Source organism: Hylobates moloch, unplaced genomic scaffold (assembly GCF_009828535.3).
Source record: "Hylobates moloch isolate HMO894 unplaced genomic scaffold, HMol_V3 SCAFFOLD_7, whole genome shotgun sequence".
Taxonomy (NCBI): Eukaryota; Metazoa; Chordata; class Mammalia; order Primates; family Hylobatidae; genus Hylobates; species Hylobates moloch.
Window position 1 is genome coordinate 10,771,562 of NW_026652282.1, and position 28,000 is coordinate 10,799,561.

General features: G+C 41.3%; 1 protein-coding gene across 5 annotated transcripts; it reads right to left on the reverse strand.

Moving 5' to 3' along the window:
* Positions 1-168: 168 nt before the first annotated feature.
* GEMIN8 (gem nuclear organelle associated protein 8) lies at positions 169-21,125 on the reverse strand. 5 transcript variants are annotated; one of them, XM_058441771.1, is made up of 6 exons: positions 20,993-21,125; positions 17,279-17,448; positions 12,762-12,809; positions 11,382-11,838; positions 1,247-1,545; positions 169-246 (listed from the first exon to the last, which is right to left on the reverse strand). In XM_058441771.1, the coding sequence occupies exons 3-5, from the start codon at positions 12,774-12,776 to the stop codon at positions 1,289-1,291; spliced, it is 729 nt and encodes a 242-aa protein (XP_058297754.1). In that variant the 5' UTR covers positions 12,777-12,809; positions 17,279-17,448; positions 20,993-21,125; the 3' UTR covers positions 169-246; positions 1,247-1,288. The 5 variants fall into 5 exon arrangements, with proteins under 5 accessions (XP_058297754.1, XP_032612493.1, XP_058297753.1 ...); XM_032756602.2 differs by lacking the exon at positions 169-246 and having other exon boundaries at positions 992-1,545; XM_058441770.1 differs by lacking the exon at positions 169-246 and having other exon boundaries at positions 992-1,545; positions 17,276-17,448.
* Positions 21,126-28,000: the final 6,875 nt, after the last annotated feature.

The window sequence follows — 28,000 nt, forward strand, 5'->3', positions numbered from 1 at the left end:
TCACACCATTCTCCTGCCTCAGCCTCCCGAGTAGCTGGGACTACAGGTGCCCGCCACCACACCCAGCTAATTTTTTGTATTTTTAGTAGAGATGGGGTTTCACCGTGTTAGCCAGGATGGTCTTGATCTCCTGATCTCGTGATCCACCCGCCTCAGCATCCCAAAGTGCTGGGATTACAGGCATGAGCCACCGCGCCGGGCCGGAATTATTGTTCTTTGCTCTCAATTCTGTATGACATCTAAGCTCTGTAGACATAATGAGATAACAAGAATAAAAATGTCAGGCAGGTGATTTTCATTCCATGAGAGCTGCAGTTGGCAAACTACCATCTGTAGACCAAATCTGGCCTGCAGTCTGTTTTTGTTTTTGTTCTGAGACGGAGTCTTGCTCTGTCTCTAGGCTGGAGTGCAGTGGCGCAATCTCAGCTCACTGCAACCTCCACCTCCTGGGTTCAAGCAATTCTCTTGCCTCAGTCTCCCACGTAGCTGGGATTACAGGCACACGCCACCATGCCCAGCTAATTTTTTGTATTTTAGTAGCGACGGGTTTCACCATGTTGGCCAGGATGGTCTCAACCTCCTGACCTCGTGATCTGCCCACCTCGGCCTCCCTAAGTGCTGGGATTACAGGCATGAACCACTGCGCCCGGCCGCCTGTTTTTATAAATAAAGTTTTATTAGAACACAGCCACACCCATTTGTTTACTTACTGTCTACAGCTGCTTTCACACTACAAAGGGAGGGTTGAGTAGTCACAACACTGACCGTGTGGCCTGCAATGCCAAAGATATTCACTCTCTGGCCCTTTATAGAACATGCATCCCTCTCCACTAGAGGAAGTGGTATTTGTCTCACTACACACTTGGCTCATTTTTAGTGGGGGCTAATGGAGCTAGAGTCAGAGAGGGTATCTGGTTTTTTAAAGGCATTTGTGTAGTTCAGACAGGTTAAAGACAAGAAAAGATAAAAAAGCAAAACACCAGGCAGTATCTCTAGGCAAGAACTTTAATGAATTGAACTGTTACCAACAACATAAAAAACCAGTATAGTATATGCAAAATTATTTTATGTCAGGACAAAATTTATCATGTTGGCAACAGAACATGTCCTGCAGACCTCCAAGTGGCTGGCATAGTACATCCACCCTGTGACAGGCCCACTGGGACTGTGGTGAACATGTCTGTACCCCAGTACAAAGTCCCCTTTCCCTAAGAAATGTACAGAAGGAGAGATAAAGAGCGTGTACCCAAAAGGAAGAAGGAGAGGCTGGGTACCCTGTGCCCTGAGCTCAGAACTTCAGGGGGATGACCGGCCAGTACTTGGGCTGCTTTCGGTCACAGTGCTTGTCAAAGCTCAGCTGCACTGCAGCCTCCATGGCTTGGATCTTGGCAGCACTGTCCCCGTACAAACGCTTCATCTCGGCCTGGCGCCGCTCACCAGGCCTCTCAGTTGGGGCTTCTACCGACCGGCGGGTGTTGCAGTACAGGTCGTGGTCAGCGTTCACATAGCTGTTCAGGCGCTCTGCATCCAGCTGCTGCTGCCGCCCTGAGAACAAACACGAATGTGAACATGAACATAAACACACGTGTGTGCACTGCAGAAGGAGCCTGGTGAGTGCTGCTGCTGCTGGCCATGCCGTCTGCAGCCCCCTAAGGTCCCTCATCTTTCCCTTTCCAACTGTGAAACCGGGCCCAATTGTTCCAGATGAGATGCTTACCAGATTTTGAGGCAAGACCTGCAGATTATTATCATCATTCACCTACCAAGGGGTTATTATATACTGAGAGAAATGGCAAAGAGTTGAGTGCCTATAGTCCCACCTACTTGCGAGGCTGAGGTGGGAGGATGGCTTGAGCCCAGGGGGCAGAGATTGCAGTGTACCACTATACTCCAGCCCGGGTGACAAAGCCAGACCCTGTGTCAAAAAAAAAAAAAAAAAGAAAAGAAAGAAAAGAAAAGAAATGAAGAGCCATAAGGAAACTCGTCACTCCAAACTACCAAACCTCTGCAACAAGCCCTGAAAACACAGGAAAGAAATGAACCCACCTGAGGTTCTCTCTTTTCATCTGCACAGCCCACTCACCACCTGCCCAGCTAGGAATGGCTGACAGAGCTTGTTTGGTTTCAAACACTGCTGCAGGCCAGCAGGGAAACAAAAAGCCTCCTGGAAAGTCCAGTGTTGCAAGCAGTGCTTACCACCATGAATGAGGTGATGTGGGGGGGAAAAATCACTCCTTTGGAAGAGGTATTGATTTTAGGTAACCTGGAAAAGAACAAGTGCTAGCAACCACAGTATGCAATGATGATGGATGATTGATTATCCTTCCACAGATTCGAAACGCAAATCGTACCAAGCAAGGAAAAGTTACATGAGTCAACACTTGCTGAAGGAAAAAGGGTAAAGAAAGGGCAATTCTACAAATGGAATTAAAGCCTCTGACTTCTAATCTTCCTGCTATATCAAAAAATCTGCAATAGTGGGTTGGTTTTCTCACTACGGGATTTGACTTTCCACTTCACAGGCTGGCCTAGGTTAAACTGCAAGTGGTATCGTTACATACTTTTAATCCTACTAATTTAAATGGATTCTTGTAAAGCAAGAGGTATCTATTCAATTTACTCTTCCCTCTGTTTTTTACTATGGCAAGTCCCAATATCATAATTTTTATTCTTATGTAAACTGCAACAACATAAAAGTATCAGTAAGACAATGCTGCATAAGGTAAAATTTAGCCAATTTCCATAGCTCTTGTAAGCGACTCTGTCAAGAGAGAAATTGATAGCAGAGAACACATATACACGGCTACTATGGCTATCAAGAGAAATGCCACGAGATAAGGAATTAAGACGGTTGTAGGGAAATAAAACAATCATATAAATCATTCTTCCATTGTTGGCCCTCCCTGCACTAATACATGGAACAGAACATGGTAGTGAGCTAATTGAGTGTGAATGGGAAGATATTTATAAGGCCATGCATAGTCGCTCGCATAAATCCTGCTCTTTATAAGCATCATCATGGCCTTGGAGGGAAGAAGTTTTATAAACTTGGAAACATTATTAAAAATATATGTGGCCATTGCTGTCTTGGAACATCCACAGTTTATTTTTACCTAAAGGCTTATATGAATAAGCCCAATGACTATCAAACACAATAAAAGCTGTGTAACTGCTACCTCACCCATGGAAAAAATATATGATTAACTCACTGGGCAATGCAGAATGAAACCAAAATATTGGCCTAATATGCATATGAATGGGGGCCACCAAACATTTGTTTCTAATTTTTGGTCTTTCTGCCAAGTTTGAAACATCAGCATATAAGTTGTTCAGTTCTCTCAGGTGTTTAAATTCTATGCCCCCTAAACTGAGTTGTGTTGGAGTGGTGTGGGAGTGGATGAGCCAAACAGTGGGTTAGAGAAAGCACTCGACAACTGCCATGACAGCTTCTTATTTCAGCAAGAGTTCTGTGTGTTCCTGGCACTCAGGTCAGGGTGAAAGCCCCACTGGGGACTAGCTTCTCCCTGGGGGCATCTCTGTTTTTCTCCTGCCTCTGTCCTGGGATGATTGAACCTGACTTTGAAGGAAAGCTTAGCTTCGTGCTTTTAGAAGGAAGAGCGGGGGTGACCTAGGACACTGGGTCTTGGTATGGACGGTACAGACTGGTGAGATATATTCAGTCACTAAGTTCATACAGGCCTTTCCCACTTGCCTCTTTCTAGGAACCTTGAGCAGGCAGTGGGTGGGCTGATGGCACTGCCCAGGCTTTCCAGGAAAGGTAGAATTTGGCTGAAGAATCTCTCATTCAAGGGCTACTTTTCTGAAGGCTTGGCATTTCCACATTAGCACAACACAGTCCCTCTGCCATCTATGAGCAGCCTTGTACCCATTACCAATCCTTTGGCTCTTTTTTTTTTTTTTGGTCTATCTGGAGATGATCCCACAGGTGGGGTTGCTGAGTGCCTTGGAGTCTCTGCATCCAGAGGGCAGAGCCCACAGTCAGAGTTCCCAGACCACTGTCACATTACTCTCAAATTTGTCCCAAGACTATAATCAGCTTCACTGACAGATCTGGTGACACAAGACATGTTCAACTTCCTGCATAAATCCGAGTCTTTGAGTTTAGAAGTTTGAACAAACACTGAGATCTTAGCTATCCTAAGTATTCTCTGCTGGTAGGATGTTGTGAGTTTAGTCTTTGTACTTTTGCATCTTTTTTTTTTCTTTTCCTTATAATTTAAAATGTTTGTAACAATTATATATAGAGAGATGTGTTCTCTTATTGTTGACATCTGTGAATGACACACAAGGTTAACACAAAGCAACCCCAGTTAATGATGCTGGTACAATTTTCCAAGTTTGTACTTAGCGTGTGCCCATGGGTTACCATCACATGATTTTAGTTCTTAATAAAGTTCATACAGTGTAAGAATAAAAGAATAAAAGACATAGCCCTCTGCTTTTGATTCTTGATTTGTTTTTCATTCCCATTCAGGCTTCCTCATGAATTTTTTTTTTTTCGCTCTGTCACTCAGGCTGGAGTGCAGTGGTGCAATCTTGGCTCACGGCAACCTCTGCCTCCTGGGCTCAAGCGATCCTCCCACCTTGGTTTCCTGAGTAGCTGGGACTACAGGTGTGTGCCACCACGCCTGGATAATTTTTGTATTTTTTTTTTTTTTAGAGATGGGGTTTTGCCATGTTGCTCAGGCTGGTCTTGAACTCCTGAACTCAAGCGATCCACCTTGGCCTACCAAAGTGCTGGAATTACAGGCGTGAAGCCACCGTGCCTGGCCCCTCATGAAAATTTAAGACCCAACCCTTATCCCCTCCTTGCCTCTCAAGAGATTTGGAGGTTTAATGGTTTCCTGCATACTGAACAGTGGCCCTAAAACACTGAACTAAAGGGCAAGAAGCCTGTCACCTGTGACCTACCCTGTGGGGGTCATTTATTGTGGAAGGGCACTGTCACCTTTACTCACAGCTATACCCCCAGCCCTGGGAGGACACAATGCCTGACACAAAGCAGATGCTCAGGAAGTGACTGTCAAATGAATGCTCAAAGGCCATGCACGATTTTTTGTAAACAGCTCTTTTCCTTCCAGATGCTGTTAAAGAACAATAATGACAACTTGGGGATTGACAACAGATGCTCAAATCTCACAAGGTGCTGGGCAGAACTCCCTTCCCTGTGGGTTCCTCAGAGCCTCCCAGGCAGAGGGGCTAGAGGGGAGGGGCACCAATGAGTTGGGGTCGGACCCTGTTCTCTTACATTCGAATTGCTTTGCCTCTACTTACTCACACAATTTTTTAAAAAGTCCTAAGGCTAGGCTACAAGTTGAAAACCAGTCAGTTTAAAACCAAATAACTGCAGACAGGCTGTGCACTGATGGTCACAGCCAGCATGTGAAAGTACTTTAGCGTGTACTGACTTAGGGGACCAAGTAAACCTCAGAATGGAGTATCAGAGTTTGAAGGCATCCACTCATTCTGTTTTCTATTTATTGCTTCCTTCCTTCCTTCCAATGAAAAAAAGGATTCTCAATCACTGACAGTTTTCCTTGCTGTCAAAACAAGGTGAGCACTCAGCCAGCCAGATGGAAAATCATCTGACCAAAGCAGACCAGTACGGACATCACACTTCAGATGCCACTGAACAGTTGCCTTGTCATGGAGGGTTTGGTCATTTTTATTGGCAACAGCTGTAGGACTCAATGTTACCATACACTTTTATAGGGTATTTTGGCAAGATAATTTGTTTTAATATGAATCAGAAATCTTTTTTGATTCTATTCCAGCTTCGAAATAGGATTGTAGTGGGTTGAATAGTGTCACCTCAAATCCATGTCCACCTGGAACCACAGAAGGTGACCTTATTTGGAAATAGGGCCTTATAGATGTAATTAAAGGATCAAGATGAGATCATACTGGATTAGGGTGGACCCTAACTCCAATGACAAAGTCCTTGTATGAGACAGAAAAGGACACACAGACACAGGGGAAAGGCCATGTGAAGATGGAGGAGAGATGGAATGATGCTGCCACAAGCCAAGGAACACCAGGAAACACCAGAATTTGGAAGAGGTGAGGCCCTACAGCCTTCAGAGGGCGTGTGGTCCTGTTGACAGCTTGATTTGAGAACTGTGAGAGAATAAATCTGTTTTTTTTTTTTTTTTTAAATCCACCCAGGTTGTGTAATTTGTTACAGCAGCCCTGGGAGGCTAATACAAGGGTTAATATGCATATAGGTTAAAACAAGAACAATAGTCATGTATTATTAAGGAAAAACTTTACTGGATTCCATCTGGGTTCAAGATACATAATCCTGGTATTTTTCACATCAATCTATTTGTCTACATGATGTGACCAATGTCACATCACATAACAGTCCATAAAGGAAAAAAAAATCATGGGAAGTTACCAGGACTTCAAAGAATCTTATATGGCAGGAAAACATTCATCCAAGATTATTCCACACATAGACCCCAAAGGCAGAACATGTTAGAGGCTAAAGCATGGAGGCAGCAAGTGGCAAAGAATGTTTTTTTCCCTCACTTTCCTAGGACTAGTACATCTTTCTGATTATATTTTCTGCTATTTTGCCAAAATGAATGATTGTAGCACAACCGAGGGAAAGCACAAACTTGATGTATGCCATGAATGCCTCATTTCTGGCTTGTCAGCAACCACCCAGAACACAGGTACATGCCAACAGAACTGGAGCCATTTCAGACTGGTCTTCTCTCTTCATCGCACATCCCTTGCCCCATGACAAATGTAATCCTGCAGTTACTGGACAATCGCCATTTTTACTTTTACAACAGAAGTGCATTTTCACATTCCTTTCCACTTTTCTGCAGCCATTAACACGTATCATCTCACTGATCGGTTTTGTGCACCTGTGAATATCTGCATCAGATGAAACACACACGCGTGTCAGGTTTGTGCTCAATCACTGCGATTTCATCCTTCAACCTCATCGACTAAAGCAAGACAGCTCACTAAATACTGGGCCATAAACTTCACCGGGTTCTCTAGGTTTGACTGACTAAAGGCTCACTATGAAAACTACAGTCTCAGCCTTCCCACTCAGATGGACACAGCGTAATGGAGCAGATGTCTCCCCTCAAACCTATGAAAACCACATCTGGGCTCTCTGGTAAGAACAGCACTTTGAGTGTCTAAGCCGGGAGTGAACTAAGTCTTTTTTTCTCTCATTCCAAACTGACCCTATCCCTCAAATTGGCCTAGTGCATACCCTACTTCTTGACAGCTGCCCTGGGGTGCTCCTCCTTTGACTGCCTGGGTCACTGGCTCTACCCCTCATGTGCATGTATAACCATGAACCACACCACAGACACTCTTCTTCTATGTGTCACTTTACATTTCATTTTGTCTCCTCTTCCCGATGGGGTTTAAGCTTTTAGAATATGTCCCTGTTTTGACCCAACACCCTCAAAACATAGGTCATAAATACCTGATTGGCTCAAACCCGAGAATACAGTGGTGGTGTTTGTTTCAGAGGGCCTTACTCTCTTTTGAGGGTGACTTCCACTCATTTTCCCTGTAGGTATTAGCAATATAACCTTGCAGTCTCGACTGGTGGTCACTTATGACTACGAAATGGTATTTTTCTTAACCTAATAATAAACATTTTTCCTAAGAAATAATTGAAAACACAGCTGACCTTTAAAACTTCATAACTGTAAACTTTCTCATAAGTTATTTTCCATTGAAGCTTTAAGTAACGGAAATATCTTGTTAGGAAATGATGACAGACATAATCAAAAGCATGCATGTTCCCACTGTACAAAAGGAGTTCTTATCCTAGTCAAGCTTTTGGTGTTTTTTATCCTTGAAATATGTTAAAGTAGAGACTATCTGGAATCTGAGTAGCAATCACAAACAAGAACATACTGTCCAATCTGAAGGCCTTTATCCTAAGAAAATATTAAACAAGACTCAGGCGATGATGAATTGCATAACTTGTACGTTCCTGTGGAAGTGAATAATACTGAAAAGTTAAATTTTTCAAATTTAGTGACACTTCCTCTTGCTAGTAACATTTTCTAAAATCCTGTGTTCTTCAAAGCATTCATGTTCAAAGCTGAAAATGTCTTTATTGAACAAGTAGCTTCTAGTGGTTTTGAGAGCAAAATGAAACAAAAAACTTGAACCAATTATTCATACTACCCAGGTCCCCTATCTCTTTATTAAAGCTTTTTCCAACAGTGTATGTAACTAACCCTCCATGAAAATTTCTGGTGAAGGTAATGAATTGGAAAGCGCCATAGGCACTCAGATTACTTACATATGAATTCCATCATTCATTACCGCTTGAAGGAACACTTGTTCATCCTGTACCCACCAAAAGTGCTGCTGGAAAAAATAATGCTAGTGATCTGTTGCCCATTATTTTCTTACTGGTGCAAGATCGGGCCCTGGCAGCTGCTTCTAATATAGACCAAGTCTTTACATTCCAGTCTGACAGCACAGTCTGTTCTCACCCTCACCAGACAATTCTCACATCTCCCTGGGACCAGGTAATGCATTCAGAGAAGGCTGTAGGAGCATGACACAGACGCTAAGAAAAGTAGTTTTGAATCATGCTATAACTACACATTTTAAAAGTACAAAGAATTGAAAGCTTGTTTAGTGACATTATTAGTAATATTGAAGTGGGTTCATTTTCCCAGTTCATGTACTTTACTGTATTAAATTTTATCAAGCAAGAATATCCTTGAAACAGAACTAAAAACTGTGTTAATTGCTAAATTTGATGGACACCAAAACTTTCATTCTTTCATGTCTTTAATATTGTAAATCAGTTTAAAAGTTTGAAAGGTGTCACCCAGAGCAGAAATATGACCTTTCTGAAGTCACAGAACATCTTATTAAAAATATGCAGAATCTTGGCTGGGCGCGACGGCTCATGCCTATAATTCCAGCACTTTGGGAGGCCAAGGCAGGTGGATCACCTGAGGTCAGGAGTTCAAGACCACCCTGGACAACATGGTGAAACCCCATCTCTACTCATAATACAAAAATTAGCTGGGTGTGGTGGTTGGTGCCTGAAATCCCAGTACTTGGGAGGCCGAGGCAGGAGAATCGCTTGAACTCGGGAGGCATAGGTTGCAGTGAGCTGAGATGGCGCCACTGCAAAACTGTCAAAAAAAAAAAAAAAAAAAAAATATATAATATATATATATATATATATATAAACAATATAAATCAAACGGTATCAGAGCAAAACCAATTTACGGTTAATAATCCATGTTAAATGACGGGTTACTAGCAACTAACTGTAACAATAACATTTACTGGGCACTAACTTGGTACCAAGCACCATTCTATAACTTTTCTCATATTATCTCATGGATTCTTCATAATTACTACCCATTAAGGATTCTTCATAATTACTACCCACTAATTAGGATCCTATTTCACAGGTGAGGCAACTGAGGCACAGAATGGTGAAGGCAGGGGGCTTACAGGAAGACGAGAACCTCTAATCAGTGAGTGGTAGAGTGAGGCTGGACCTCTGTGATTCAAGCAGTTCTGCCACAGCTGCCTCCGTACACTGTTGCCAGCAATAATATGAACACTGGAAAATGAGGTTCAAGACAGAAGTTGCAAGGGTTTTCATAAAATTCCCTTTTATGATGGTTTGCTATCTAGATCACGGTAAAACAAATAAGTAATACAGTTTTTTCAGAGAGATGACAAGAACTGTGGGTTTCCTTTATGTCCCAGTCACAGATTGCATTTGGGGACAAAGAAAATCTCTAGTGGGCAAAACATGTTATTCTACTTTCTGGTAAGGACAAGAGTAATAAACCTGATCTCCATCCCATTTTCTCTGTCAAAAGCTGTAACAAATAGCATTCCAACCCAAACATGGACATGCTCCAATGCCTCTCATTTGTTGTATACATTAGACTAATGGTTGTTTCATATCTATATTTTTAAAAAGGGTAAAATTTATTTCTGGAGATCAAGGAAAAGTATTCTATGTGTAATAGAAAGTACTGTCTTAAAAGTATTTGTTTGGATATACTTCTTTCTTTCTTTTCTTTTCTTTTTTTTTTTTTTTGAGACAGGGTCTCACTCTGTTGCCCAGGCTGGAGTACAGTGGTGTGATCATGGCTCACTGCAGCCTCAAACTCCTGGGCTCAAGCCATCCTCCCGAGTTGCTGGGACTACAGGTGTGAGCCACCACACCTGGCTGGATATACTTTCTAATATGCTCAAAGAAGTACACAGTTTAAACAAAAGAAAGGAAGTCAAAAAAATCTGAACAAGTAGTTTAGTGAAGAAACACAGACGAAGATACTAAAGGATATAATATTTTATACAAAGCCCAGTGCTCAGTTCTTGGTATCCAGTGGGGATCAATAAAAGCTAATTTATCATTAGGAAAATGCTGACAACGACAGACAGGAATGAAACTCCCATTCCCAGGTTTCTATGCTTCCGTGTCATTGGAAAATTGTAGGTAAAATGTCATACAATTAGGCCTCACTTAAAACAAAACTGAGAATGAATACTGGTTATAATAGGGAGAGAAGCATTTGTATCTCACCAGACCAGAGAGATGGTCTGGTGAATTTTAATAGGAGAGCACAAAAGCTGTTCTAGTTCTTTCTAGTAAGGTGGTAAGAAATTTAAAAAGAAAATTCCTGTTTTTGACTGAAGATATAAGACCTTTATCATAATTCTCTGATCCCATGGACAGGGCCTCAGTGCAGAACCAACAGGAAAGTTGTAAGTGCCAGGCATTTCGTTATTCTGTTTAGGTTCATGTTATTTAAGATTTGGGACCTCTAGCACCAAGGACATCTCCAAGATGTGTCCCAGAGGAATGGCAAAAGTATTTTAGGAACCTAGCAGTCTCAGGGACAAGTCCTGGTGTAGAGAAAGCAGTACAGGAAGTAGAGTTAGGCAGATTTGGTTTGGATGCTAACAGCAAATTACTAGTTGTGTACCACAGAACAAGTCAATTAACCTTTTTAAGGTTCACTTTCCTCATATATAAAATGAGTTTAATACTCGGAGGGACTGCTGTGTAGATTAGAGCACGCACACACACAAGCATGCACACATACACGCTCCATTTAGTAGAGTGTCTAATGGTTAATAAATAGTAGAACTACTATTAGGATAAGCTTTGTTCTGGAACAAAAAAATGTCTTATATTAAAACAACTCCAGAAACTAACATAAGCAAGGTACAGCATCCCCATAACTTTTCCAGGCTTAGGACTGGATTTGGAATATTACCCGTAGCCAATGAAGAATTATAAAATTACTTTATATATTAGAGAAAAAAAATGTAAAAGGCAGGGCAAGGAAAGGAAGCATGAAGAGACAGAGGCCTGAACTTACGTCGTTCTTCTCTATGCCTCTCGGTCTCTGCAAAGTACTGGCGGAGCTCTTCGGTGATTTCCATATTGCTCAGGTCACATTCTACCTCTGCATCTGACTCGGTCTCCATCTCTTCCTCTTTGGTCAAAGCTTGCTCTTCTCTTGTGGATGCCTGGATCCTACTGCTGTAATGTGAATGCTGCCCAGATCTTCTGAAATGTGAAGAACTGCAGGGGTAGTCCTGCCAGGCCACATGATGGTCATAGAAGGACTGAGGATACGCAGCCTCGTTATTGTAAGAGCTTTGGGGAAGAAGTGCAGGAGGGAAGTACCATGGAAGACTGAAACAGGATTCCACGGCCTTCCTGTAGGCATTGTGATGGCTTTGCATCCAAGCCATTGCTTGATGATAATGTTGCCAGTATCTTGCATATACCGGATGAGAATACCAAGGCCTGGTAGCTTTCGATGTTGATGCCTAAAAAATGAAAGGAGGTGGAGGGTGGACACCAAAGTGTTTATTATCCTCAAGAGAAATCCTCAAATGTTTAATCTGCTACCCAATAGGTATTTACTTAGTATTTGCTAAATACCTACTCTACATGAGGAGGCTACTGGGCCCAAAATTGTGTGAGACAGGTCCAGGCCCACAATGGACACCAAGTGTATGTACACTTGCTAAGTCCATGCACATGAGGTATGCACAAGCCAGCCAATTAAAGCTATGGAGCATTATAATATGGGGATGAAGGCTGGTGATCGTTTCTAGATGAGATGCAGGGAGAGAGAAGACTGGATGTTTATCACCTTGGCCCTCTCTACCCACTGTAATTAAACGACTAGTGCCAATTGAGCAACGGCGTGCTAAGAACCACACTAGACTGACGAGCATGACAGACTTTAGTTTTTCCCTTTCTGCCCCCTAAACTAACTTGCTGGCCTGGGCCACCCCTAAATGCCTGGGGCAAGAGATGTCTAGGAGCGCACCCAATAGTGCTTTTACTTTCGTATTTCTTAGGTCTTCTCCATCGTGGAATGAGAATACCAAACTTTAAAGACTAAAGTTTACCAGCAAACTATCGCAAGGACAAAAAACCAAACAGCGCATGTTCTCACTCATAGGTGGGAATTGAACAATGCAAACACATGGACACAGGAAGGGGAACATCACACACCAGGGACTGTTGTGGGGTGGGGGAAGGGGGGAGGGATAGCATTAGGAGATATACCTAATGTTAAATGCCGACTTAATGGGTGCAGCACACCAACATGGCACATGTATACATATGTAACAAACCTGCACGTTGTGCACATGTACCCTAAAACTTAAAAAAAAAACAAAACTAAAGTTTACCTTTTTTACTTATGAGCTCAAAAAAAATAAAAAAATAAAAATCTTACCTTCACTGCTGCCATCTCTGATTGTGAAAGTCCAAATGGGTGCCGAAACTAGGAAAGAAGAATCACAGTGCAAATGTCTGATCAGTATGGTTGTGTGATATTTGTGGCTATTTTGTGGTTTGTGAGGCAGCTCCCAAGGAACTGCCTCTTCCCAGGACCATGCCTGATTTCATGCAACCTATCTACATGACGTTGGTTCCTGGGCTATGACTTTGTGGTCTGAAAAGGAGGGATCCACTTAGGTTTGATTAAGTGGGTCAAAAGATCCTGCATGGTTCAATTACTTATTTCCCTATAGGAAGTAAAGTCTATGAAAATGACCATATAAATATTTAGTAGTTAGTGTGTATATATATATACACACATAAATATACTGATATATATACTGCAGCTGGAGCGATGTCTTATTCTCCAAGTCCCAGATAATGTATATATATAATGTATATATATACATTATGTATATATACATAATGTGTATATATGTGTGTGTATATATACACACACATACACACACAATATACACAACATGAACTAAAAATTTACAGTTATTACTTTATTTACCAATCCTTAACTCATGCTAATGCTTACTTAAATTAACCCTGGGTCTTCCTGAGGCTTGAGGGGAACACATCTTTCCAAATGACCAGAAACTTCTGTTGGGTCTTGCCTTAGGTCTGGGACTTGGAGAATAAGACATCTTTCCAGCCTCAGTTGTGCCCTGGGCTTTAAGTTCCCCAAATGGGCTTTGTTTTCATTTTGATTGCAATATGCATTTCTCAGCCAGCATGTGACATCACACTCTCCTTGCCTAACCACCCTATCTCTTCACAGGAGAAAAAACCACTCCATGGAGTCTCTACTGAAGCACCAGATAGACTGCCCTTGGCAAATAGCATTGCTCTGCTGAGATTTACTCTTCTCTCTACCCACCTGTTGTGATTTGCTGATTCGATGCATGAAATACCCAAAAGTAATGGCTAATCTGCAGCTGTACCTTTTTCAATCTATTTAAAATAGACTTTTTTTTTTCTATTCAGAGGTTCAGAGCTACACCAGAATGTACTTTTAAAAAAGTTAAATAAAAATATCCAAAAATGCATGAGAATTTAAGTTTCTGTGAGACAAAACCACTAACACAATGTAATGCTGAGCAAACAACTACTTAAGGTTTTGAAACTTTGGAAATCAGATACCGAAGCAGTCTTATTTTTCCTTTTCACTTAACTATAGGGTAGAATTCAAAAATCCCCCAACCCTTAAGAAACAAACTTTACTTGTTTTATAATCTCTATCAGATGTTTTGCTATGGTTATATTAAGAACTGAGATGCTAAATCAACCACTTCTATATTTTAAGATTTAGCTGAAAGAGAATTATTCACATTCTTTTTAAATATAATAAACTTTCAAATAGGGTACTTCTAAGAGGGCTGACATAACCTTCTGTAAATTTATCTTAAACATAGCCCACAGTTCCTGTTCCTTGTCTTAAATTCAATACTATGCATACATGCAACGAATATAAACTGAAAAAGTTAACAAATGCAGTGTAAATTAAGTTCACATTACTTTTAATCTATAATTTTAATGTTTTAAAGGTTTAAAACATGAACAAGTACCTGAAAACCTAGCTAACTGCTATGTGCTTTACAGGCCACTGAAGAAATATAAAAGTTAATACTTAGGTGGCTTACCACTCAGAGAAGTAAAACATAAATGAAATTATGTAGAAATCAGTATGTACTTAAGAGCAAAACTGTAAGGTGCAGCCTTTAAGTGGCTAATTCACTAGAACCAGGTTTTATATTTCTTTCTTTTCTTTTCTTTTTTTTTTGAGACGAAGTCTCACACTGTCGCCCGGGCTGGTGTGCAGTGGGGTGATCTCGGCTCGCTGCAGCCTCTGCCTCCCGGGTTCAAGCCATTCTCCTGCCTCAGCCTCCCGGGTAGCTGGGACTACAGGCGCGTGGCACCATGCCTGGCTAATTTTTGTATTTTTAGTAGAGATGGGGTTTCACTATGTTGGCCAGGCTGGTCCAAACTCCTGACCTCGTGATCCGCCCGCCTTGGCCTCCCAAAGTGCTGGGATTACAGGCGTGAGCTACCGTGCCTAGCCCAGGTTTTATATTTCTATCACTAAAATCCGAATAATTTTCTGAGAGCCTGCAGCACATAATGACATTAACGCAAACTGCATGTGTATCTTAATCAAATTTGTTTTATAGATTAATAAGCAGCACAGGAATTAAATTAGAAAAGTCTAGGAGACATCTGCATGTGTTCTGGAAATTAAGTGTTTTGAATCCAGACTTCTTTCTATGCATCATGAGGCATTTAGAAATTTAGAATCAGGTCAACTAAAATATCAATTATTCCAAATTAGGAAGTGTGATAGCCTCAAATATGGAATAAACACCATTGAGATCAAACACTACTGTAGACAAAATCTTGTTTTTAGTTATAATTGGGAAAATCCAGTGTGGTATTAAAGGTTGTAGCACCAATATTCTGAAAATCCACCAGATGGCTAAGAGAGGCTCCATTTTGCAAAGCTGGAAGGTTAGGCATGTGAGATAAAGTAGACTACCATTTTAAGGAGCTCAAGGGTAACTGATGATGTTCTCCAGGCTGCTCAAATGTCAATGGCTATGATTTAGAGGGAGGGGGCAGACACTGTGGCTCACGCCTATAATCCCAGCAATTTGGGAGGCCGAGGTGGGTGGATCACCCGAGGTCAGGAGTTCAAGACCAGCCTGGCCAACATGGTGAAACACCATGTCTACTAAAAATACAAAAACTAGCTGGGTCTGGTGGCGCACATCTGTAATCTCAGCTACTTGGGAGGCTGAGGCACAAGAATTGCTTGAACCCAGGAAGTGGAGGTTGCAGTGAGCTGAGATCGTGCCACTGCACTCCAGCCTGAGTGACAGAGCGAGACTCAGTCTCAAAACAAAAACAAAAACAAAAACAAAAAAAAAAGAGGGAGGGAGCACTAGTTTGAGGAGAGGTAACTTTGATCCAACAAATCATCTGGTAGAAGGGCTGCTATGTTAGAAGGCCTCAGAGATCACCCAGGTACATCCTGAGCGCTTATGCAAGAAAGAAGCCAAGAGAATCATTTGAGATGACTGAAGAAAGCCAGTTCCAGCTTCTGAACCAGAGGCAGTTCAGAATAAGCCCAGAGTGCCCACTATCTACATTAATTAAATATATTAATTCATCAGCTAAGGTGCTAGACTCTTAAGACCCAGGACATTATGAAAGGATGAATTTATGTTAATGATGGAGTGCAAGAAACTCTGTAGGCAATTTTGCTTTGCTTTGGTTATGCTTTCCTCATAGTTTTGACCACTGGGACATTTATAATCAAACTTGCTGCCATCTTCCAGCAAGTTTAAAGTCCTGAGGCTGTATGTAGACTGTGCTCATCTCACTCTTGGCTTTATTATTTTCTCTCCCTAAATCCCAAAACCTACTTGTACTTGTAATAGCCTTTTACATTTTAAGTCTTTTTAAGATTCCTAAAATCCTATATTCAAATTAACCAATTTGAATAACTGACTTGAAGAATTACACATTAGTCTCTCAAAAGTCAAATAAGGCATAGAAAAACATGTCTAAAGGAATAGCAACTTGCATAGAGCTTTATAATTATTTTTAGCTAGGTCTTTCCAGTATTATTACTTTATGCCAGCAATTTTTTTCAGTAAAGGGCGAGATAAATATTTTAGGCTTGTGGGTCACATACAGTCTTTGTCGCATAGTCTTCATGTTCTTTGCTTTAAAAAAAAAAAACAAAAAACATCAAAAAAAAAAACAAAAAAACACACCAAACAACCCTTTAAAAATGTAAAAGCAATTCTTAGCTTCCTGAAGGACAAAAAACAGGCTGTGGGCTTTTATTTTGCCCACCCCGGTTTCATGTTAACACATTTTGAAGTTGTATAGATTCTCTCTGAATATACTGAGCATCCTAATTGTTCCTCAGTTTCCACTTGGGAATCAGTAGAGGAACTTCACGATTCTCACACGTTTCATAAATGATTAGGTTTGGAGAAAGACTAGTGGAGGCAAGAAAACTGACTATGACCAATAGCAATCATGTTGACCGGTTGCTAATAGGTGGGACAAAAAAACACTCTCCATAACTAAATAAGGAAATTGGATCTTTTCTTAAATATCCATATAAACATTTAAAGACTTAACTAAAAATAACAATAAAAATTCTGCAAAACCATATCAATCGGCAGGGCTTAGAAAGCAAACAGGACAGAGCTCTGAATATCTATTCCCTGGAAGGAATATATATTCTTTCCTGCTAAGCAATCAGTTAGTTAATATCAGTTAGCTCCCAAGGGAAGAAGAGGTCCTCTTCTAAAGATGGGTCCGATTAGCTTTTTTAAGCTGGTTATTTTCTTCACGCATGGAGAACTTAAAGAGCTAATAAGAATGCCAGGGTTTCTGAAAAGCCAACATCTAAATAATTATAGACATTATAGCAACACCTTCAGAGACTACTACCTCTCAAAGAAAAGAGAGCTGATGGTTGCTGCAGATTTAGATGCCCTTTGGTCTTTAATGGTCTTTAATTCGATCTTTCATTCCTCACTTCCCTGGGAATGTCTCCCACTCTTTTATGGCCCAAGCCTTCAGGGACTGAACAGTAACTTTTCTCCAATGGGCTGGTGGAGCTGAAAGAAAAGAGATTGGCAATGTCAGGGAAGGCCGGGATCCACAGCTCTACAAACCCGGCAGCCCTCTCCAGTGAGCACAATGGCATAATGGCCACCACCCAGCTGAGCCCAGGCGAGTACAGAGACCATTCATTGTCTGTCCTCAACCACCAAAGAAGGAAGGAAAAAAACAGGGTTGAGGTCATTCACTAAACACTGACGAGGCCTTACAGGCAAGGCAGAGACTGAGTCTTGAATGATATATTTTTCCACATAGCCTCTCTTAAAAAATGGATTTACACTTCAGTACGTCTGCTCACCCTGCAAGATCTATTTTTAATGCATAAATATATATAAAGAACAATAGATAAGAACTTTGTAGTTTTCAATGGATAAAATGTGACTATTTCCATCAAGTTACCAAAAAATTTCACAAATAAGTGGCTTTGTTGACAGGTAGTGCCATCAAATATATTCTTTTAATTACATATTTATGTTCTTATAAATATACAGAACAAATCATAGCAACCAAAAAAGTGAAATAAAAACACAAATTCCCCTAAAAACTAGAATGTATATTTGAACTAGATTTTCCTATCTTCCTTTTCTACTAGAATTCTAAAAATACATGAAAATTCACCTGCTTTGATCTTTGCACAGAAGCACATTAAAAGCCAATCATTAAGTAAGTTACTCTGGCTAAAGCCCTGAAAGTCAAACCTTTCCTACAAAGCTCCAGTGATTTGGTTCTCTGAGCCAACCAGGTAATTTGGAGGATTTAGTTAGGTCTTCAGTACACACTATTTCAAGGAGATCTGCTGGACACTGCAGCAAAATAAGTGAAGGTATGGTGAGAAATCTGAGTGAGATACACTGAGTCATATGCGGTTCCAAGGAATCTCTCTGTACATGCAATAATAACCCTATCACAGAAGATGTCTTCCAATAATACACACAACAGTAAGAACTTCCTCACTAAGACAAAGAATATAATAGGGTTTTGTTGAGGGCCAGGCTTCCTGCCCCACCCACTTGGGCAGCCCTGCCCCCATCCCTGGCTGGTTGCTGAGGGTGGCAAGCTCATCTGGCTTGATGCCCTCATGGGCTCCCTCCTGTGTCTTTGCATGGTCCCTGCTTAGAGATTTGGACATCAAAGATGGCTCAAGTCCAAATGGCCTTCTTTCACCTGCAGGCTTCCAAGCTCCATCTTGGGCAGGACACAGGCCTATTCAAGTGCACATGCCACTGTGTTCAGAAAGCCTGCACCTCCCCGTCTATAATAGCTACAGTTAAAACTGACGGGCAAGGGAGCCAAAAAACTGAGTTTTATTTTCTTTTCATTCCCTCAATCCCCAACCCCAATTTATCCTCTTCTGGATGTTGTAATAAGTACTGTCACAAAGAAGGCATAGCATGGGGAAGGAGTAACACTGAAAGGATGTAGTTAACAATTCTTTTTTTCATACAAATGACATTCCACCCACAGAAGGGCATTGTTTAATTTGTCAGCAAGTGTGATGAATTTGTGAATGGATTTATTTGCAAGTTCTCTGAATCCCCATGTGACTAATATCAGAATCAAAAGTGAAATATGAGGCCAGGAACAAAGTTACCCTCTGACTCAGGAACACAACAAGCAATGGGATGACTGAGAATGACATAATGGTAACACAGTTCAAAAGAGGAAACAGATAAGTTTGTTTCACACCAAGTATGTCCTTCATAAGCAAAACCTAGTGTGACCATAAGGGAATAAAGGTTGAATAGGTAGGTTCTGCAAATTAAGAGCATAACAGCAAAAACCATGGCTAGTTTAAAGTAGTTAAGATTGCTAGTACATTTCAGGAGTCTTATTTCAAATTTACTTTTTTCTGTAAACATATTCATGGTAATTCCATGTTAATCCCTCTTTTCTGAATTTATAGGCACGCACTATGCCTCATTTACTTGGGCACTTACTCAATTACCTGTAGGCATGGATTCTACAATCTACTTTTAAGTTTCCTATTTTCCTTCCAGAATAAAAATAATAGCTAATACTTCATGCTCTTAGATGCTGTTGAAATTGTTGAGCTTGTCTGTTGTTTCCTGATAACGTTCTCTCCTCCTATATCTACTCCCCAAAATCTCTGAGGACCTAGTAACTCAAAAAACTGACTATAAAGCACCAAATCTTTTCAGGAAGCAAATATTTAAATACATTATGTTTTCAAGGATCTTTTCAATTCATCTGATATTTGATCAACTACATTCCCTTTTCACTTGTCCAGCTGTTCCGTGGCTGAATTTCCTCTTGTAGAGAAGTTGTTCAAAAAAAGTTCTGTACCGACTTTGCAAACTCTCCAATTTACACTCTAGCCTTAATTGTTCAAAACTTTCCCCCATCATTCTCATCTCACCCTATCCTTTAAAAAAAAAAAACCCAAATGATTAATCACCATCTATAGAACAGTTTCAGAATGAACATTTCTCTCTGGAACTTTAGTTTGTATACTTCCCCAGCACAGCAATGAACATACAGAGGGGATTTATACACCTGTGAACTTGCTTTCAGTTATGCTTATTCCAAGTTACTAACCAGCAGTCTTTAAAAATATATGGTTTCTGTTCACACTGAAATTACAAAGAGACTGTTATTCCGATAAATTATGCTAGCAAAAATAGTATTTTTAAAGGGTAGCTCTCATCCTACAATTCATGGGGGCTGTGAGCATAAATAATCCCAGAAGTGTTGCGTTACTAACCTCTAGCCTAGATTTTTTAAGTAATATTGTTCTGATTTGAGATGAAAAACAGCTGAATACACAGCCTAGCCTGTCAAACGAGTTTAAAAACATCATTCCTGAAAAAAATAAAATTGTTCAGAACCATCTGATCTGTACTAAGAGAACATCAAGATTTCAGAGCTAAAATGCACTTCGTTGGCCACTGGTTCAACTACAGCTCATTACTGATAAGTGGGCAGAGACATAAGGCCCATAAACCGTAGGCGCCAGATGTCTCAAGATAACTCCCACCAAAAGCTGACCTCCTGCAGAGGTTAAAGTGCAAGAGAAAAGAAAGAAACCTCGAATTTTTGAGCAGACAGGCCAATATCCCAGACATCCTCCAAGTATGTGGCTGTCCTGGGCGATCTTCTATTCAGATACTGGGCTGGATGGGCAAAATCCGAATTCACCTACAGACCTTAACACGGTGGTTCTCGGCACGCCAGAATCACCTGGGCAGCTTTAAAAACTACTGATGCCAGGGCCCCACTATTAGAGATTCGGATTTAATTGGTCCGGGATGGGGGCCCGGGGATCAGAATTCTTAAAAAGTCGTCCAGTGATTCGGAAGCACTGCAGAGCTGACAGCCTCTGGGACTGGTCCCCTCTCACAACCTGCAATGATTTAGGAATCTCATGGGCCTCTGGCCCCACGTTTTTTCGCGGGATTAAGATAATTATGATAGCAATGTGACGTCCAAGACCTCGGCTCTCTGCGCATCAGAAGCCAGGGCCCGGGGCCTCTAAGCTCCTCCCTCACTCCCCGAAGGAAACCCAGTCGTCCCCAAAGTCACCTCGTGGGCGCGCAGCTTGCGGATCCTGGGCGTTGGCCGAGCAGGAGCCTAGTTTTCCTTGGAGAGACAGAGGGGGAGTGGGGGACGCGAGGGGGGCGGCTGTTGCCGGGGCGACTGGAAGTGCGCTTCCGGTGCGGAACACGCGGCGTGGCGCGGCGCGCCGGAAGTCCCCCCCCTGCGTCGCGGACGTCACGTTCGCACCGCAGGCGGGGCAGTGCTGGAGGCCGGAAGCTGCCTGCTAATTGGCTACTCCGAGTGGAGCGCCGGGGCGGCAGGCGTGGGATGGCTGCGGGTGGTGGGTCCCGCAGCGAGGGAGCTGCGCCGGGCGGGGCACTGGGACCGCGGCGGGCACCCGCGCCAGGGTTCGGACGGTGCTGTCTGCACCGGCGAGATAAGGGTCGCTTCTGCAATGCCCGGGTCTCCAGCCTTTAACTTTTTGTCCTTTCCTTAGCTTTCTTCGTTTTCCTTCCCTTGTCTTTACTTAGCCTTTTCTTTCTTCCTGTTTTCTTTCTTAACTAAAACAGTTTTCGTTTCTTTCTTTAATTTGTCCCAGGGGAAAACACCCAGTCTTTGAAAATAGATTAACCCAGATCTCAGTTTGAGTGCGAGTCCAGTGCTAGGTTTTTAACCTCCCCAAGCCTCGTGTGTCTCATCTATAAGATATGCATAACCTAATGCACAGTGCCTGATGCATTGCAGCAGACAAAACATTAGTACTTACTAATATGTTTGTAATTATAACCATCACAACAATACCTGCCCCGTTAACATCACAAGAGTCATTAACAAGAACCAAGCATAAACAATTAGAAGTCTTACGTGACGTATCATTTCTGGGGCAATGACCATATTTAATACTTTCTGGGAATTTATTCCAAGGAAAAACAGGTACGAACCAGATAGATGTTTATTACAGAATTATTTTAAAAAGTGAAAATTGAGCCGGGCGCGGTGGCTCAAGCCTGTAATCCCAGCACTTTGGGAGGCTGAGGCGGGCGGATCACGAGGTCAGGAGATCGAGACCATCCTGGCTAACACGGTGAAACCCCGTCTCTACTAAAAACACAAAAAATTAGCCGGGCGTGGTGGCGGGCGCCTGTAGTCCCAGCTACTCGGAGAGGCTGAGGCAAGAGAATGGCGTGAACCCGGGAGGCGGAGCTTGCAGTGAGCCGAGATCGCGCCACTGCACTCCAGCCTGGGGGACAGAGAAAGACTCCGTCTCAAAAAAAAAAAAAAAAAAGTGAAAATTGGAAACGACCTAAATGCCCAACAAGAAAATGCCTAAATTAATTGGGAGATATTAATGACGTGACATTACTATATTATTCCTGGACTATAGAAGAATTAAAATGGTATAGAAGAATATTAACTTTAACAAATATTTACTGGATGCCTGCTATGTGCCAAGTATTCTATGTTAGCACTGTCCATTGTAACCACTACATGTGGCCGTGAGAACCTGAATTGTAGTAGTCTGAACTGAGATACACTGTAAGGGTAAATTACACTCTAGATTTTGAAGAAGAATGAGAAAAAGAATGTAAAATATCTCAATTTCTTTATAGTGATCACATCTTAGGGAAGGACTATTGAGGTTAAAGACTAAAATTTGATCTTTATCTTTTTACTTTATTAGTGTGGCTACTAGAACATTTAAAATTATATATGTGGCATGCATTGTATTTCTATTGTAACGTGGTATTCTATTTACCGGATACACAGTAGTGAACAATACAGTTTTGGGGCTCATAAAATTAAATCTTTTGTGTAGAACCTAGACAATAAGCAGATAAATAGAATTGTATGTTGTGGTGAGTTATATGAAGACAGTATAGCAGGGTAAGGGCCAGAAAGTATGTGTATATAGAGGGGGATTATTTTAGAAAAGATTATTCCTCCACCTCAGAAAATGGATGTGGGAGGAAATGAGATATCTATGGATAGAAGCAGGAGATGGTAGGAGGGTGATGTCTTGTCGGAAAAGTCAGGTGTGGATTGAGACAGATAAGTCAGATGGGGCCTGGTGGAATCTCTACCTCAAGGAAGAAGCCAGCATCTAGAGCGGCAGGAAAGAAAGATGGAGAGGGGTAAGACAGGGAGAAAGAGCTCAGGGGGTTCCTGGGAAAGGCAGAAGGATGCAGGCCTAGAGTGGATATAGTTCAGGTAGAGTGATTCCTAGTTCTATGAATGAAAAAATACAATATATATGATATACTATGGCATTAGATAGAATATTAGTTGGCTGCTGTCACAGAGACCCAGAAGAGGAGTGGCTCAAACTGTTGAGAAGTGTATTTCTATCTCATGGCAGTCTGGGTGTAAGGAGTCCAGAGTATGGCAGCTCCACCTGTCTCATAGCTCCACCCTTCCTGGTTTCTTGCCTTGTTCCACATGGTCCAAGATGGTGCACCACTGCACCTTTCAGCCAGTGGGAAAGAGAAAGCCAGGGGCATGCCCTTTCCCTCTAAGGGTTTCTCCACCTTGGCACTATTCACATTCGGGGTTGGATAATTCTGTGTTTTGGGGGTTGTCCTGTGCATTGTAGGAGTTTTAGTAGCATCTCTGGTCTCTACTCACAAGATGCCAGTACTGTCTCCCAGTTGTGACAGCCAAAAATGTCCTCAGACATTGCCAAATGTCTCCTGGGCTTGGGGAGGGGGCAAAGTCACCCCCAGTTGAGAACCACTGCTTTAAGAGTACTACCCAGAGGCAGCCCGCAGCGCTTCTGATCACTTCCTACTAATGGCCTGAACTTCATTACTTAGCCCTCCTAAGGGTACAGGAGCTTGGATTTGTCTTTTTCAGATGGCCAAGTGCCCAGCTAAAAGTTGACTAAAGAAGAAAAGAAACTAGCTGTTTCTCCCATACCCTTGTTGCTACACGGAATGGAAATTCTGTAGCTGATTGAGGATGTAGTCCTGTTCTTTTCATCTTTAAGTCTGAGTTTTAGTCATTACTCACTTTAACTCACTTGCATAAAAATACTGGTGGTGGGGAACACTAAGCACCTAAGGAGCGACAATCCTATTTGAAAAGAATGGGGATTGTTACTCCAGGGGGTTGACCAGGGAGAGAAACCGAATTTTGAAATGGAGGCCAGAGGAGGTTGGATTTTCACTTGTCATTTGGCGCCATCTGGTGGAAATTTACAAATGGCAAATTCCTCGGTATTTAATTTTTCTCAGGCATACGCTTCAAATTTTAAATGGATTATAGCAAAACTTTAAAGAATCCTGTCAGATGAGGAACTCTAAAGCATGATCTCTCACTTTCTGCACTGTTGGCATTTGGGGCTGTATAATTCATTGTGGGGGCTATTCTGTGCATTGTAGGATATTTAGAAGCATTCTTGGCCTCTGCCTACTGGATGTCCCTTCCTGCCCCCATTTATGACAATCAAAAATATTTCCAGCCATTGCCAAATGTCCCTAGGGTGAGGGTGTGGGGAATGGCTCCTGGTTGAGAGCCACTCCTTGAAACAAGGCATCTAAAATCCCAGTGCCTGTTAAGGCATAGTAGTCCCCTATCAGTGTATCCCTATGTGTCTGGAAAGGATGGGGAGGCAGTGCTGGGAGAAAACGGCACCAGATGCAGCAGGACATGTCCTCTGGTTTACACTTTGGAGAATTTCGCTCCTGTTTATCTCAACCATAGGAGATGAGATTGAGGGAGAGAAGCCAAAAGGCGTGGCTACAGGATGTAGTTTCTTTAAAGGCCCTATGGTAAGGAAATATATAGAGGTTATTACCTAACACAGGAAGTAGCACAGACAAATCTCAAACTCTGTTACTGGGGCCCCAAAGTTCAGGTGCCAGGTGTGGAAATCCTGCCAGCTGTGGGAAGCCATAGCTAATCTCATGGGGCTTTTTGGATCCTCCCCTGTCCCCCAGCTGGGACCCATCTGCCACCTAAGTGTTGTGAAGAAACAGCTTGGGAACCAGTCCCCTTACCTGGATCAAGTAAGTGGTGCTAAATCACCTGCAAACAGTAATCCTGAATTCTTACTTTGAAGTTGGGTAAAGGAAAGAGCAGTTTCCCAGGAGCACCCCCTGGCAGGCCCTCGCTTCAGGTCCAGCTCGGGTCCTCTGCCATAATTTCTCTTTGATTTCACCTTCTCAAGCCCCTGCCTCACCAGCCCCAGACCCTTCGTTTCAGCAGATGACCACTTCCTATTGACACAATTGAGATGACCAGGCATGGCTTTCATCACCTTGAAATATATTGCCATCTGCACTCACCATGCCTCTTGGTTTAAAGAGGCATGACGAATGCCTTTGCTTGTGCTTAGGCCAGCTTGGTCAAGGTTGTTCTCTGGATCCAATTCCATGTACTCACAGGCACCTCACACTTCAATTGTACACCTCTCGTATCATTGCTTCTCTCTTTCCTGGCTTCTTCCCCATCAGCATCTTGCTCACATTCTCTGATCTTTAAAATCATTTGGGCTGATTTTTCACTCTCCTCTCCTCACCTTTCTATTTTTCCACCTCTCTTTTTGGTTATACTTCTGTAAAAAGTAAGATACCTTTATTTCCTCACCTACTTTCCACTCACCCCACAGCTGTTTCTCTTCAAGCATGTCCATTCTGGTACAACTATCTCACTGGCATCATGGCTTTTTCCATCTACTATACTTTGGCCTCTCTGCAGTATTTAATACTATTGTCCATGCCCTTTTTCTTTAAAATTACAAGATTTTCTCTCCCCAGACTGCAAAGGTGACATGTGCTTAATGCAAAGAAGAAAAATACAATAATAAAAACACAGATCTTGGACAACTGAGGCACTTAAGTACAAAGGAAAACAACAAGAATGGCTTGCAATGCCATTACTTTAAAATAACCACTCTTTAGGATATAACAATTATATATATATATATGCACTCAATACTGGAGCACTCCGATATATAAAGCAAATATTATTGGAGCTAAAGAGAGAGATAGGCTCCATTACAATAATAGCTGAAGATCTCAACACCCCACTTTTCAGCATTTGACATATCTTCCAGACAGAAAATCAACAAGGAAATATCAAACTTAATCTGCACTATATAGACCAAATATTTAATAGATATTTAGAGAATATTTTATCCAATAGCTGCAGAAGACACATTTTTTTCCCTCAACACATGGATTATTCTCAAGGATAGACCACATGTTAGGTCATAAAACAAGTCTTAAAGCATTCAAAAAAATTACAATGATATCAAGCATCTTCTCTGACCATAATGGAGTAAAACTAGAAATCGATGAAGAATTTTGGAAACTATTCAAATACATGGAAATTAAACAATATGCTCCTGAATGACCAGTGAGTCAATGAAGAAATTAAGAAGGAAATTGAAAAATATCTTGAAACAAGTGAAAATAGAGGAAGAGGCAGTACTTCCAAACTCATTCTATAAGGCCAATATTACCCTGATACTGAAACCAGACAAAGACACATCTAACAACAACACAAAAAGAATACAAAAGCTACAGGCCAATATCCCTGATGAATATTGATGCAAAAATCCTCAACAAAATATTAGCAAACTGAATTCATCAAACACTAGAAAGATCATTCATCATGCTCAAGTGGGATTTATCCCTGGGATGCAACATAGGCAAATCAATCAATGTGATACATCATATCAACAGAATGAAGGACAAAAACCGTATGATTATTTAGATTGATGCTGAAGAAACAATTGATAAAATTCACCATCCTTTCATGCTAAAAAACCTCAAAAGACTCTACCAAAACATTAGAACTGATAAATTCAGTAAAGTTGCAGGATACAAAATCAATATAAGAAAATCAGTAGCATTTCTTATGCTAACAGTGAACAAACTGAAAAAGAAATAAAGTGGTCTAATTTACAATAGCCACAAATAAAATTAAATATATAGAAATTAACCAAAAAAGTGAAATGTCTCTTTAATGAAAACTATAAAACACTGATGAAAGAAATTGAAGAGGACACCAAAAAATGGAAACCCATGTTCATGAATTGGAAGAATCAATATCATTAAGATGTTCATACTACCCAAAGTGATCTACAGATTCAATGCAATCCCTTTCAAAATGCCAATGACATTCTTCACAGAAATAGAAAAAAAAAATCCTAAAATCTATATGGAACCACAAAACACCCAGAATATCCAAAGCTATCATAAGAAGAAGAAAAAAAAAAAACTAGAGGTATCACATTACCTGACTTCAAATTATACTACAGAGCTATAGTAACCAAAACAACTTGGTATTGGCATAAAAACAGAACATAGACCAATGAACAGAGAACCCAGAAAAAAATCTGCACACCTACAGTGAACTCATTTTCGACAAAGGTGGGAAGAACATACACTGGGGAAAAGATAATCTTTTCAATAAGTGGTGCTGGGAAAACTGGATGTCCATATGCAGAAGAATGAAACTAGACCCCTATCTCTCTCACCATATACAAAAATCAAAATGAATTAAATAGTTAAGTCTATGACCTCACACTATGAAACTACTACAAGAAAACATTGGGGAAACTCTCCAGGACCACATTCTGGGCAAATATTTCTTGAGTAATACCCCACAAACACAGGCAACCAAAGCAAAAATGGACAAGTGGGATCATATCAAGTTAAAAAGCTTATGCACAGCAAAGGAAAAAATCAACAACGTGAAGAAACAGTCGACAGAATGGGAGGAAATATTTGCTAACAAATATTTTCCCCTCTGACAAGGGATTAATCACCAGAATATATAAGGAGCGCAAACAACTCTACAGAAAAAAACTCTAATAATCTGATTTTTAAAATGGGCAAAAGATTTGAATAGACATTTCTCAAAAGAAAACATACAAATGGCAAACAGGCATATGAAAAGGTGCTCAACATCATTGATCATGAGAGACATGCAAATCAAAACTACAGTGAGATATCATCTCAAAAGACAGGCAGTAACAAATGCTGGCAACGATGTAGAGAAAAGGGAACCCTCAGACACTGTTGTTGGGAATGTAAATTAGTATAACCA

Excerpts from the sequence above, each read along its gene's own strand:
- GEMIN8 (XM_032756604.2), bottom strand. The coding sequence starts at position 17,636 with ATGACCTCAACCCTGTTTTTTTCCTTCCTTCTTTGGTGGTTGAGGACA. Across the intron at positions 12,810-17,366 it reads TGGGAGACATTCCCAGGGAA|TTTCGGCACCCATTTGGACT; the intron begins GTGAGGAATGAA and ends CTTCTTTCCTAG. Across the intron at positions 11,839-12,761 it reads CAGAGATGGCAGCAGTGAAG|GCATCAACATCGAAAGCTAC; the intron begins GTAAGATTTTTA and ends TTCATTTTTTAG.